This window comes from Dreissena polymorpha, chromosome 3 (assembly GCF_020536995.1).
Source record: "Dreissena polymorpha isolate Duluth1 chromosome 3, UMN_Dpol_1.0, whole genome shotgun sequence".
Classification (NCBI taxonomy): Eukaryota; Metazoa; Mollusca; class Bivalvia; order Myida; family Dreissenidae; genus Dreissena; species Dreissena polymorpha.
In genome coordinates this window covers 43,557,764-43,571,698 of record NC_068357.1, presented here as the reverse complement: position 1 = coordinate 43,571,698, position 13,935 = coordinate 43,557,764, and the positions used below count along the sequence as shown (strand labels likewise).

General features: G+C 34.2%; 1 protein-coding gene across 2 annotated transcripts; it reads left to right on the top strand.

Annotated features, from left to right (window-relative positions):
• The first annotated feature begins 366 nt into the window (after nt 1-366).
• LOC127873882 (apoptosis regulatory protein Siva-like) lies at nt 367-13,708 on the top strand. Of its 2 annotated transcripts, none has more exons than XM_052417986.1 (4): nt 367-553; nt 5,145-5,366; nt 5,733-5,880; nt 11,896-13,708. In XM_052417986.1, the coding sequence occupies exons 1-4, from the start codon at nt 436-438 to the stop codon at nt 11,942-11,944; spliced, it is 537 nt and encodes a 178-aa protein (XP_052273946.1). In that variant the 5' UTR covers nt 367-435; the 3' UTR covers nt 11,945-13,708. The 2 variants fall into 2 exon arrangements, with proteins under 2 accessions (XP_052273946.1, XP_052273945.1); XM_052417985.1 differs by having other exon boundaries at nt 8,406-13,708.
• Nucleotides 13,709-13,935: the final 227 nt, after the last annotated feature.

Sequence of the window (13,935 nt, the reverse complement as noted above, 5' to 3'; positions counted from 1 at the left end):
ATCATAACTTTTTTTAGTCCATTTGACCTGCAATGGTCATGATAATATACACAACTATGGGCCATATATACATGAATCAGTCAATATATTGGCTTGTCAGTTGTAAATATGGAAATTCATTTTGCAACTATATTATATAGTTTTATAACGGTGAAAATCTTTTAATTTAGTCTAAATATAGGGTAAAATATAATCGCATTGATATTGAATTTAAATGTCAACGTCTTGCACAACAATTACATTACGATGTCTGTGAGAGAATATAAGACTTATGTGGTAAATTGCACTAATACTTTATTGATAAATAAGTGTTTCTCCACCTTTACAAAATCTTTGCATTCATTTTGCATTCGGTTCATTGTTGCGCGTGTTTTCCCTAAACCGGAAGTTTACATTTTGGTTTTGTGAAATTTAGCGGGCTACAAAAACATTGTTATGCCTAAAAGAAGGAATCCGTTTGGGGACTCTTCGCCTCTGCAGCTAAAACAGCATGTTGGGAAGAAAGAAGTTGACATGGGAATTGCGAAACATCAAAATATGAAGAGCGTTTATGGTGTGTATGTCACTGTCTTTGTTAGCGCTGTCATATTTTCGACTACCAACAAAAAACAATGTTGATAACAATGAACTACATTAGCGTTATCGATCGCGAAAGTCGCATTTTGCTATTATAATTCCTGGTTGGCGATCGAATTAAGATTTTCGTGAAATTGACGAATGAAAAAACTGGACCCTCTGATTCTTAAATAAACTCTCTAAATTCCTGTTTTCAGGCCCTATACAGTGCTTTCCACAGGATTTTTGTCAGGCGGCCCGGGGCTGATAGGGGTGGTTTCGGGAGGGGTGTCCCCTCCTGACGTTGATTTTTTTAAAATTTAAAGGGGCCTTTTCACAGATTTTGGCATTTTTTTTAACTTATTCATTAAATGCTTTATATTGATAAATGTAAACATTGGATCATAAAAGCTCCAGTAAAAAATCAAGAAAAAAAATAAAAAAGGAAAAGAACATTGCCCGGAGCAGGTTACGAACCAGTGACCCCTGGAGTCCTGCCAGAGTCCTGAAGTAAAAACGCTTTAGCCTACCGAGCTATTCCGCCAAGTACACATTCTTGACGTATTTTATACCTTATATAAGCAATCTTCGTAGTTTCACAAAATTTAACGACAAAAACAGAAATCTCCAAATTATTCAATCGTTTCGCGTTGCAACGCTTTATAATTTTTAGGTTTTAAAATCGTCAAAAGATGCATATAATGGCTATATTAGAGCATGGTTAATGTTCAGTATTACTGTTTCCTCACAAATATCATAACTAAAACGAAAACTTACGAATCTGAAACAACTTTTTTCAATTTTGTCAATTTACCAAAGCGTGAAAAGATCCCTTTAAAGTGTCAATTCACGTTCTGTGGTGCATTATAACTCAAAGAAAAACAGCGTCAAAAGACGTCATTTGGTGCGCTAATAAAATCCCCCAGTCATAAAAAAATATATATAATTTTTTATATTGTTTAATTGTTTTAAAACTTTCCCGCACAGATTGTAAACTCCCGACTCATGTCTGAGTTATGTGCCCTTGAAATGTTCTATGTTTATAAATGTTATTCCCGTGGTAAAGAATTGTTAGGACCAGGTATTTTAGTTGCACTTGGTACATGAATAATGTTTTGCAAATCAGATATATGTATATGTGTTGTTATTGTATCAAATACAGTATTCATAGAAGGAAAATATGCCTTTATTGCATTATTTAAGGAAATTTTGATAATATTCAAGTGTTTAACTAGTCTCATTTATAAGACGCGCAAAGAATTTGAGATACTTTTTATATGGGCTAAATTCTTTGGAACGTCTCATCGTTGAAGGACCTTTTTTGTGGTGGAAACCAGAAAGTTTAAATTTTCATCAATTTGCGTAAAATTGCAAAATAACATTACCAACTCATTCAGTTTTAATTCAGAAGTCCATTTTTACATCAAATATCGTCGATTCAAAGTTAGAAAGGCATAAATTCTTCAGTTAAACTTCTGCTTAAATCGCAAAACAATCACTGACCTGTAGCCATGTCATGAAACTGATATAAATATGAACCAATCAGAAGAAGGCATTATGGTGTAACATGTACTTGTAATTTTATTTACCATGCGCTTTTAACACCGACTTTTTCCTAACTAGATCTAGTATGCTAATCTTTGTCGATTTAATAAGCATATGTTCAAAACAGATATTCACTGTTCTAAGTTTCAGCAAGTGTTTATGCATGTCTTTTTCGCACCTCTGTCTGTGTTGTTTTATGTACTTACATTCTACGTTACAGAGGACGGTATACTGTACGATCTGTATCAATATTATTTATGTACAGTATATTTTTAAGATGTAATTTATTTCAGAACTTTTTAATTGTCAATTTAGAAAAAACAATGCTAAATTAATCCAGAAAAGTATAACATCGGTTTACTATGTAACGCGCTGCACCACAACAGACGAACGCAAACTGTATTTTACGCTGTTTATTCTTCCACTTTAAACCAGATGCTTTACATCAAGGTCGGGTTATCGATTTATATCTACACAGCGAGCGAATCGAGAGATATTGAAAAATTGAATAGTGGTTGGATTTAAATTGCTCAGGCGTGCAAAATTCAAAGTGTCATTACATAATTTTTACGGAACATTATCGAGAAATGAATTATATACACAGGTATGTAAATATTATTGCAATCCGTTCATATTAAGTGGCTTATATCCGGGCTTGAATGTTGCGCACAAAATCCTTGCGCAACAATATAGACAAAGAACGAAAAATTCCCACCATTAATTTGGTCTTTCCCCCTTTGTACGCTCCAAATATTACCCATATGAAAAGTAGCTTAATATTTAAAAGCGTCAAAAATTTGGACTAGTGTTTTACATGCTTTAACTATGCTAATGCATTGAACTTTGAATTTCACAATTTTAAAAAGTTTGCGACTCGTTTTTTCACAATTTTAAGAAGTTCGGGACTCAATTTTTCACAATTTTGAAAAGTTCGCGACTCAATTTTTCACAATTTTGACAAGTTCGTGACTCATTTCATTTTTTTTTTGGGTTGTTGGGGAAGGGGCCTTTAGCCCTTATGTGGGGGAAATTTTACGCGGGATTTTCCACTTAGGGGAAAAATTGTGTGCGTGGGAATTTTCGCGGACTGTAGTATTTTTAGCTCACCTGAGCAAAACTTGATCATGGTGAGCTTTTGTGATAGCTTTTTGTCCGTCGTCCGTTGTGCGGCGTCAACATTTGCCTTGTTAACTCTAGAGACCACATTTATTGTCCAATCTTCATGAAATTTGGTCAGAAGATTGGTTTCAATGATACATGTATCTTGGATAAGTTCCAAAATGGTTACGTTTGCTTGAAAAACATGGCTGCCAAGGGGCGGGGCATTTTTCCTTATATGGCTATATATGGCTACAGTAAAATCTTGTTAACACTCTAGAGGCCGCATTTATTGTCTGATCTTCATAAAACTTGGTCAGAAGATTCATTCCAATAATATCTTGGATGAGTTTGAAAATGAATACGGTTGGTTGAAAACATGGCCGCCAGGGGGCGGGCATTTTTCCTTATATGGCTTTAGTAAAATCTTGTTAACACTCTAGAGGCCACATTTATTGTCCAATCTTGATGAAATTTGGTCGGAAGATTTGTCTTAATGATATCTTGCATGAGTTCTAAAATGGTTTCGTTTGCTTGAATAACATGGCCACCAAGGGGCGAGCATTTTTCCTTATATGGCTACATAAGGCTATAGTAAAATCTTGTTAACACTCTAGAGGCCACGTTTATAGTCCGATTTTCATGAAACTCGGTCAGAAGATTAATCCCAATAATATATTGGACGAGTTCAAAAATGATGCCGGTTGGTTGAAAAACATGGCCACCACAGGGGCGGGGCTATTTTCCTTATATGGCTTTAGTAAAACCTTTAACACTCTAGAGGTCACATTTATTTTCCGATCATCATGAAACTTGGTCAGAAGATTTGTCCCAATTATATCTTGGATGAGTTTGAAAATGGTTTTGGTTGCTTAAAAAACATGGCCACCAGGGGCGGGGCATTTTTCCTTATATGGCTATAGTAAAACCTTGTTAACAATTTAGAGGCCACATTTATTGTCCAATCTTCATGAAATTTGGTCAGAAGATTGGTCTCAATGATATCTTGGATGAGTATGAAAATAATTATGTTTGCTTGAAAAAAAATGGCTTCCAATGGGTGGGGCGTTTTTCCTTATATGGCTATAGTAAAATTTTGTTAACACACTAGAGGCCACTTTTTACTGTCCAATCTTCATGGAACTTGGTCAGAAGATTGGTCTCAATGATATCTTGGATGAGTTTGAAAATAATTATGTTTGCTTGAAAAAATGGCTTCCAAGGGGCGTTTTTTTTTTCCTTATATGGCTATAGTAAAATCTTGTTAACACTCTAGAGGCCACATTTACTGTCCAAGCTTCATGAAACTCGGTCAGAAGATTCATCCTAATAATATCTTGGATGAGTTAAAAAATGATGCCGGTTGGTTGAAAAACATGGCTGCCAGGGGGGGCGGGGCATTTTTCCTTATATGGCTATAGTAAAATCTTGTTAACACTCTAGAGGCCACATTTATTTTCCGTTCTGCGTGAAACTTGGTCAGAAGATTTGTCCCAATAATATCTTGTTATCTCAGGTGAGCGACTTTGGGCCTTTCAGGCCCTCTTGTTTAGGTTGCATGCGAAAATTCTTTTTTATTAAAAAAAACTTGAGTGTCAATTAATGTGGACATTTTATTAACATAGTTTAACACGAGCGATATTTATTCAACTCAAAGGCTTTTACCTATTTCTATTTTTCTTGTTAATTATAAAATGTGTTAAATGAATAAACCTTTCTAAAAAAATAACTTCTTGAACCAATTTGCATTGGAAAACACTTTTGTACCTGCATTTGAAAATGTTACAGAAAAGATGGGGATGGCTGATATCAGTAAACTAACCTACACCCTTATTGGCTCAATTGTTTGTCAAAAAGTGATTTTTGTCAGATTCTTATAAGTATGAAAAGTTATGCGGAGTTTCCTAATCATGGTATTGTCAGATGTTGTATATGTATAATTTCAGAACGAACGAAAGAATTGTTGTTCAGTGGCTCCAAACGTAGTTTTGATATTCCCAAGGATGCCAACAGCAACGACATCTACCTGCCAGAGGATGTGTGCATGGAAGATGAAATGCAAGTGTGTGACAGGCAAATGCACATCACCCCATCCGGTCAGCTGTCAAATCCTGAAGCATGCAGTAGATCTACCAATGCATTTCAGGCTATGATGAATGCAAGAAAAGGTTTGTTTGCTTGAATAGAAACTATTTTAATAATCAACCAACTCCAGGAGTATAAAAACAAAGAAGCAATCTTTGTATTAATCTTCTATTTGTGAATGTGTTAATGACATTGTTGTCAACTACCTAATGTATTTTGATTTATATAGAAGTAACCGTTGATGACTTTTAATGTAAAAGTATGTCAGCAATTTTGAATGCAAACAAATGACTATTTCAAGACATGCCAGACTTCACATACCTATATGGTCTCTGGGAACTTGGGAAGCACTGAACAGAAAAGCAACCAATTAATACATGCACTTAATTAAAGGGAAAATATATTTGTTTGCAAATAATAAGACTTTAAGCCCTGTTCTGTTGTTTAAGCCTCTTCCTGGTCAGGTTGTCACTGCTGTAAGGGACAGGCCGCCTCCCAGGATCGCTGTGGTTTCTGTGATAAGTCCGTCTGTTATGACTGTGTCCGACTGTGCTCAAGCTGTAGGGGCAACTTCTGCCAGCTGTGTTCAGTTATGAGGTAGGTTTGGTTTAATTAAGAAATTTGTAATCTTTGTGCCCTTGTTACATTTTACGTGGCAATCGAACACAAGCATTTTCTTGTGTAGAAACTATTTGTCATAAGTTAAAAATGCTTGATAGGGTATATCATTTCATAGCATTAAATTTGTTGTTTTGTAACAAACTTTCTCAGAAACATAAAGCTTCCAGGTTTGAAAAATAACTAATATGTTTGAAGTTAATGATATTTATGATACATAAGGATCCGCATAATTTTGTGTCTGCGACAGTTAGTGACATAAATAAAATTTAAAAGGTGCTTGGTGATGGAATTGTTTTTGATGCCTGTTTCTTTGACATGTGTTTGGAGTTTATTACTTACCATGTTATGGCACATATCACAATTCATAATTTAAGTTGCAGTAGTTTTCACTCATTAATTCTTGTCAATTCTCATAACATAATATTGTGTGTTTATTTTGGTTATTTTTAGGGCGAAAATTGACTCCATTCCAAATCTTAATCAAAGTACTGACAGTACTGGTGTGACCATGCTTTTGAAGTGCGAAAATTTTGGGTACAACAATTATGCCCAAAAAAATATTAAGAATGTAAAAAGATTTGGTGACGAAAAAAATTTGGGTTGGAAAAAAATTGGGTACGAAAAAAATTTGGTTACGAGCAAATATTTGGGTACGAAAAAAAAATTGGGTACGAAAAAAATTGGGTACGAAAAATGTAGGGACGAAAAAAAATTGGGGGTACGGGGAAGTAGTACCTGTGGGGAACATGATCCTTTCAGCGAAACTGGGAGGCGGGTTACATTCTCGATCAAAGATAATAAGAAATATCATTAAAAAGGTATTCGACGTGTATTTTCTGTACCACTTATCTTAAAAAACTGTCTGTTACAGTAAAACGTTTGTGGGTTATAACATTACGTTTCAGCATATAGATTCAAAACTTGACATGCTCTTTAATTACACCTTGCTCTTTAATTTCACATGTATATCATACCAAACTTTATATTTCGTTGTTTCCTTTCCTAAGTTAATGATGCTTTGTGAACGGACGTGATTTCACAATCCCATGTGCATGAACAATAAGCTTAGGCATGTTTGTTCGTTAAGTACGGCAATAATTTCATGATGATTCCCGATCGAAAGTGGGTATGAGCACATAGTCGTAAGAGCACTTGAATACGTGAGTTCGCCCATGAACACATGGTAAGGTTAACTAAATCTCCGCGATATGATCTAATAAATGTTTAAAACAGCAAACAATATCCATCAAACGAATGAATTGTCAAACATAGTGTGTGCGCTGTTGTGGCTCTGTAATTTATGTTTGAAAAGTTTATTAAATATGCAAAATGAGAAAGCACGCAGAAGAGCGAGTATCACAGATATGATACGGCTATTATGCTGTTTATATACCATAGCCGCTACAACGTTTACAAATGGCAGGTTCGAAATAATTCGTTTTCTTTACACTCATGATCGCGTTGAAAGTTAATTATACACGTTTTAATTCGCAATTTATTTACTGAATCACGACAAATGTCAAATACAATACAGAAATTGCATGGTTGTTTCATTGATCTATAAACATATAATGGATTAAATATAACTGATTTAAAATTAACGTTTTCAAACTATTGTTAAATCTTTTCCCAGAATAAGCTGTCCTATTTATAGCTGAGCTTCCTATACCTTTATCAATGATAATCAGCGAGGTATGCCGATTAGAAAAATCGGACTGGCTCGGTCTTTTACATAGGTTGCCATTGTGAAGAATTTGTTCATGATATGATAACTTAGACGATGCTTTGCAGCATCGTCAAAAAGTATACATTTGTCCCAATTGACTGCCTGAAATTCCCATCTGAAAGTTTATTTTAATTTTTTAATTTTGTGAAATATCAGTTCACTTTCTTATCCAGCCCTTTGAGTTAAACTGTAAAAATTCCAATAAAAACTAACAAACAAACAAACAACAAGTGTATTCTTAATTTTTAAATATTTTTTAGATTGTTAAACGATTTTTTTTAATCAAAATTGTTAGGGCCCCATTCTTTAAAAGGTGAAAAAAAAACACTGCATAAATAATTAAATACTAAGACTTGTAAATGTTTAATAGACATAAAGGACACTTTCCTTTTGACCTTTGTTTATGCAACTTTTGTTTTTAACCCTTTCCCACTCAGAAGCACAGTGAAAATGGCTATGTGCAAACAGAATAAAACCAGAACAGCCTGCAAGTATTTTGCAGTCTGTTCAGGTTTTATACTGTTTGCTGCTCACCAGTATCTTAGTGTTGGAAATTATGCCTTAAAAACTTGAATTTAGTTAGAAAGGTCTTTAATTAAATTTAACTTTCAAAGGGACTACACATGCGTCAAAAAATGTATCTAAGTGGTAAAGGGTTAATTGTTTTGCTTTATCACTTAGCATTTGCTTGTTCATACTCTGTTAAACCCATGTTCACTTCCCATGTTCACCCATCCCATTGTTCTGCACAGTTTTGCCACTGCCTGTGTTTCAGCCCTGAGGACCCCATCCAGGCCTGGTACTGCCAGCAATGCTCCTACTGCATTTCCCCGCACCTCAACTGGGCCGCAGCGTTCTAGTTACCTCTCACATCATAACATCGTCATCTCACATCTTGTTGCTTCATGCTGTCATTTCACCATTTTTCCACATTTTGTTAATTATTTCAATCATGTTACCGTACTGTTACAGACTGGCAAAGATAAAATTCAAATAGATCACCAACATTTAACTTCCACTGATCCTTATGCATGAATTGAATTAGTTTGCACAGAAATTGAGTCAAACGGATAAAGCAATAGATTTCTTAAACCTTTCCCAATCAGAAGAAAGGTGAAAATGGCTATATGCAAACAGCATAAAACCAGAACAGCCTGTGAGTAACTTGCAGTCTGTTCAGGTTTTATGCTGTTTGCTGCTCATCAGTATCTAAGGGTTGGAAATGAAGCCTTTAAAACTTGAATTTAGTAAGAAAGGTCTTAAATTAAATTTATCGTTACAAGGGACAAGTGCGTCAAAATGGGTATTTAAGTGGTAAAGGGTTTAACACTTTTATGTTATGAAAACAAAAATGTGTACTGTTATTTGTGTTTTAACTTAAGTAAAAAAATCAATGACCCTTCAAAGTTTCGGTCTATTGGTTAACCAGGTTTACATACTGTTATTTAACCCTTTCCCACTCAAAAGCAAAGTGAAAATGGCTATGTGCAAACAGCATAAAACCAGAACAGCCTGTGAGTAACTCGCAGTCTGTTCAGGTTTTATGCTGTTTGCTGCTTTTCAGTAACTAAGTGTTTGAAATGAAGCCTTTAAAAGTTGAATTTAAGTAAGAAAGGTAATAAATTAAATGTGACTTTCTAAGGGATTACAAATGCGTCAAAATACGTATCTAAGTGGTAAACGGTTAAAGCAAGAACATAACTGAGTGTAAAGACAGGAAACAGGTGAACCCTGTAACTGTTCTTTATGCTTTAAGTGTTCATGAGTGTCAGAAAACGGTGGGAACCTACTGGATCATTTCATTTCACTGTTCACTGGGTTGTTTAATGTATAATTCTTTTAAATTGTTTGTATATGGTACGTATATACTGTCATGTAAAATATGTCAATCTAGTAGTTTATGCCATTATCATTCATGTCTTGTTGACTCTTTCACGTCTTTTTGCTTGGAGAAGTTTTGAATACAATCTCAAGAGTTGTAAATATCTCACATTTAGTCATAAATGTCACTTGTTTTTAATTTATTTGATTGATTGGTGCTCAGTTAACTCCCACCAGGAGTAAAGTGAAAATGGCTTTTGCAACCAGCATAAAACCAAAACAGCCTGCGAGTAGCTCGCAGTCTGTTCAGGTTTTATGCTGTTTGCTACCCATAATTATCTTAGGGTTGGAAATGAAGCCTTTCAAACTTCAATATATAAAGATAAGACTTAAATTTAATTTGATTTTCTGAAGGACTTCAAATGCGTCAAAATGTGTTTATAAATGGTAAAGGGTTAAATATAATTAAAAACATTTTACTAAATATACAAGTTTTGTTAGAAGATGGTCATTTGGCCTTAAACCATAAATATAAAAACAGAGATTTGTTATCTGTATAGTAGTAAATAGCTTGTTATTATTTGTTGTTAATGTACTTTTATTTTTACTTTTTGGTACCTGTTCTTCTGTTTAACTTACCCTCATATTATATGTAAACTTACTGCAGGAATAAAAAGATACATAGGGTGTGTTACAATAATTATATATGTAAAGTTGATGGCTGCTTTATTATTGTAAAATGAAAATATCAAGTATAAATGCTAGATATGAAAGAGACTATGGGAGACATAACTTTTATTTAAAGTTTCTATGAATGTTGTTATGATTATAAAGTATACAAGTTAAAAAAAAATTATGCCCCCGGTAGGGTGGCATATAGCAGTTGAACTGTCTGTAAATCTGTGCATCCGTCCGAAAACTTTAACATTGGCCATAACTCTTGCAATATTGAAGATAGCAACTTTATATTTGGCATGCATGTGTATCTCATGAAGCTGCACATTTTGAGTGGTGAAAGGTCAAGGTCATCCTTCAAGGTCAAAAGTCATAAAATGCAATCGAAGGGAAGTAATAAGCTTAAAAAGGGAGATAATTTCTAAACCTGCCAAATGATATATTGAAATTTTATTTCAAAGCGGCACAATAGGGGGCATTGTGTTTCTGACAAACACATCTCTTGTTAATTATATGGATTGGCATGAAGTCAAATGGGGAATACTGAAATCACCATGGACAACATGGTCTGTCAGTAGACACAAATATTTCCAGTAATCCAAGTTCCAATTATTAAAACATTCAAACTTCCTTTGATTATTATGATACGAAGTTGTGTACCGGTATGTGCTAATGTTATAGTCCTGATATAAAAAATACAAAAGTTGTTCCACCTTTTCAACTTAATGCTGTAGACTTTAGCAAAAACATACTTCCCTAAAGCTACTTACTTCTGATGTGTTATATTTGGTATGTATGTACGGGCCATCTAATTAGTTTCATCAAATCATGATGCTAGAGTAAATATTTTGGAATAAGGAACCTTCAGAAAGATTTGAGAGACATTTTTGCTACTTTTAGGCTGTCTTTTAGTTAAAGGCATTGACATATTGCCCATATTTGTCAGTGTCTATAACGTGATAAGGTTTGGTTTAAATCAAGGATTTTTAACCAGGTTTTCCGAAGGAAAAAACTGGTTATTAGATTGGCGAATGTGGGCGGGCTGGCTGGCGGGCTGGCTGGCTGGCGGGCGGGCGGAACAAGCTTGTCCGGGCCATAACTATGTCGTTCATTGTCAGATTTTAAAATCATTTGGCACATTTGTTCACCATCATTGGACGGTGTGTCGCACGAAAGAATCACGTCAATATCTCCAATGTCAAGGTCGCCACGACTAAAAATAGATTTATTTTTTTTTTAAACAAACTTACAAAGGGGGTTAATTTTGTTTGTTCATTTCAAAAGTTCAGTTTGACTTTTCTCCCTTTATCAAATTTTTTTTTCACAATGAAAACCTGGTTTTGTGACAATTTTGTCCCTTGTTTTTATTGAATTTCTATTTTATGTCAAAATTTCTCACTTAAGCATTACAAAAGGGTTTAGTTTGGAATCAGGAATGTAGAACTGCAGACCATTCAGTTACAATGTCATCTGTATCTTGCCCTAGAATATAAGACGGGTTATCCCTTTTCCACTCAGAAGCAAAGGAAAAACGGTTATGTGCAAACAGCATAAAACAAGAACAGCCTGCGAGTAACTCGCAGTCTGTTCAGATTTTATGCTGTTTTCTGCTCATCAGTATCCAAGGGTTGGAAATGAAGCCTTTCAAACTTGAATCTAGAAAAAAGGACTTTTTAAAGGACTTAAAATGTGTCAAAGTGTGTTTCTGAGTGGTAAAGGGTTAAGCATATTGATAAGTGTAACATGTTGTTTTATGTGTACCATTGCAGCTATGAGGACATAGCAGAGACAGCACTGTGCCTGCAGTGTTCATCTTGATCTGTTACTGTACTGTGGCTGACTTACTAGATGGGTTCACATCGAGTCTCAAAGTCTGCCTATGAACTAATGAATTTGTATTTATAGTTGTAATTACTTTGCATTGTATCAGGGAACTTTGTGAATTTCAAATGTGTTCATGTTTTACTGCTGTTGTCGAAAGTGTGTCAGTGTTAAAAAGGGCAGCTGTTAAAGACAGTTATTTATAATAAATAATGTTCCATGGCTTTTTATCAAAATTGCATGAATTAAAACTACTACTATACTTGATTTATGTTGATTTCCAACATGTTGCAGTGTAAAATACTTGTCTGAGGACTTTCTTTTCTCTTTTTACTAATTGTTGTATTCTCTTCTAGTGATGCACATAATTCTGGACTATACGTAAATAATTGACCACCTTTCAAACAAATGTTTTTCAATAGAAATCAATATTTTTAAATACAGTTAACAAAGTCATCTTATATGTCAACAAAAGTCTTCATAATAAGAAAATACAGTAAGTTTATTATTAACCAGGTTTTCCTAAGGAAAAAACTGGTTATTAGATTGGCGAATGCGGGCGGGCTGGCTGGCTGGCGGGCGGGCGGAACAAGCTTGTCCGGGCCATAACTTTGTCGTTCATTGTGAGATTTTAAAATCATTTGGCACATTTGTTAACCATCATTAGACGGTGTGTCGCGCGAAAAAATTACGTCAATATCTCCAAGGTCAAGGTCACACTTTGAGTTCAAAGGTAAAAAATATCCATAAATGAGCTTGTCTGGGCTATAACTATGTCATTCATTATGAGATTTTAAAATCATTTGGCACATTTGTTCATCATCATGGGACAGTGTGTCGCACGAAAGAATCACGTCAATATCTCCAATGTCAAGGTTGCCACGACTAAAAATAGATTTATTTTAAAAGAAACTTTCAAAGGGGGTTAATTTTGTTTGTTCATTTCAAAAGTTCAGTTTGAGTTGTCTCCCTTTATCAGATTTTTTTTCACAATGAAAACCTGGTTTTGTGATAATTTTGTCCCTTGTTAATATTTATTGATGAGCTATTTATAGATAGGTGCTGTCTCATTTACGTCCAGATTTTCAAACTATGTTTATTTTGCACTTAAAAGTAATATTCAAACAATACAAATACATCAGAAAAAGAAGAAAACAAAACTGTCAGTTGTAGACTTTTTGTCATCATTGAAAAAGAAGGTAAAATCATGCAGCATAGCAAATAAATAATCAGTAAAATAGTTTGTGTTAGCATTTTCAAAGTCAAAACTACAATTGTGTCAACATTTTTGGTTACTCTTTAAATAATGAAAATTGTGAACAAAATGGTGTTGCTTCGAACACTGAAAGAACACTTATAATTGGCTGATATTTTAAGTACACTCAATCAAGGAAATTGACATTTTATATGATGTTTTTTTCAATTACTTTTGTAATATGATGTGCCATTTTGCTATTCAATTACATGATATATGGATGTCGAGCCCTTGATTATTGTTATAAAATTTTATTTTGATAAGTTGTGTAATTTTAAAGCTGTTTAAAGAGGACATTGGAGTGTGGCCAGAATTATGTTCAACACAAGATGTGAAATAGATCTGTATGTTGTTTGTATTTTGTGAATGTAGACGTCATTCTGCATGTAATTCATAGAAAATGTAAATTGTGCAATTGTGTTAACTGTTATGTATGGTCATGTACCAAAGTATACAAATCATGTTATTATGTAGAAATATATTTGTGAAATAAATGAGGAAACAATTTTATCAACAAAATCGTTTCTGTTAAGATTTTCTGTGCAAAGCAAGTTGCACTTTTACTGACATATAAATTCGCGATGGGAGTAAATGTTCACTTTAAAGATTTTGCAGGAGGTAAATGCCTGTCCAATTCTAAGATGAAAAAGCTAATAATGATAATGTTCAATACTACAAACAATTAAATATTCTGAATACTACTGTCACCACTTTTAGGAAGTCAAGAGCAACA

Excerpts from the sequence above, each read along its gene's own strand:
- LOC127873882 (XM_052417985.1), top strand. The coding sequence starts at position 436 with ATGCCTAAAAGAAGGAATCCGTTTGGGGACTCTTCGCCTCTGCAGCTA. Across the intron at positions 5,367-5,732 it reads TATGATGAATGCAAGAAAAG|CCTCTTCCTGGTCAGGTTGT; the intron begins GTTTGTTTGCTT and ends CTGTTGTTTAAG. Across the intron at positions 5,881-8,405 it reads CAGCTGTGTTCAGTTATGAG|CCCTGAGGACCCCATCCAGG; the intron begins GTAGGTTTGGTT and ends CCTGTGTTTCAG.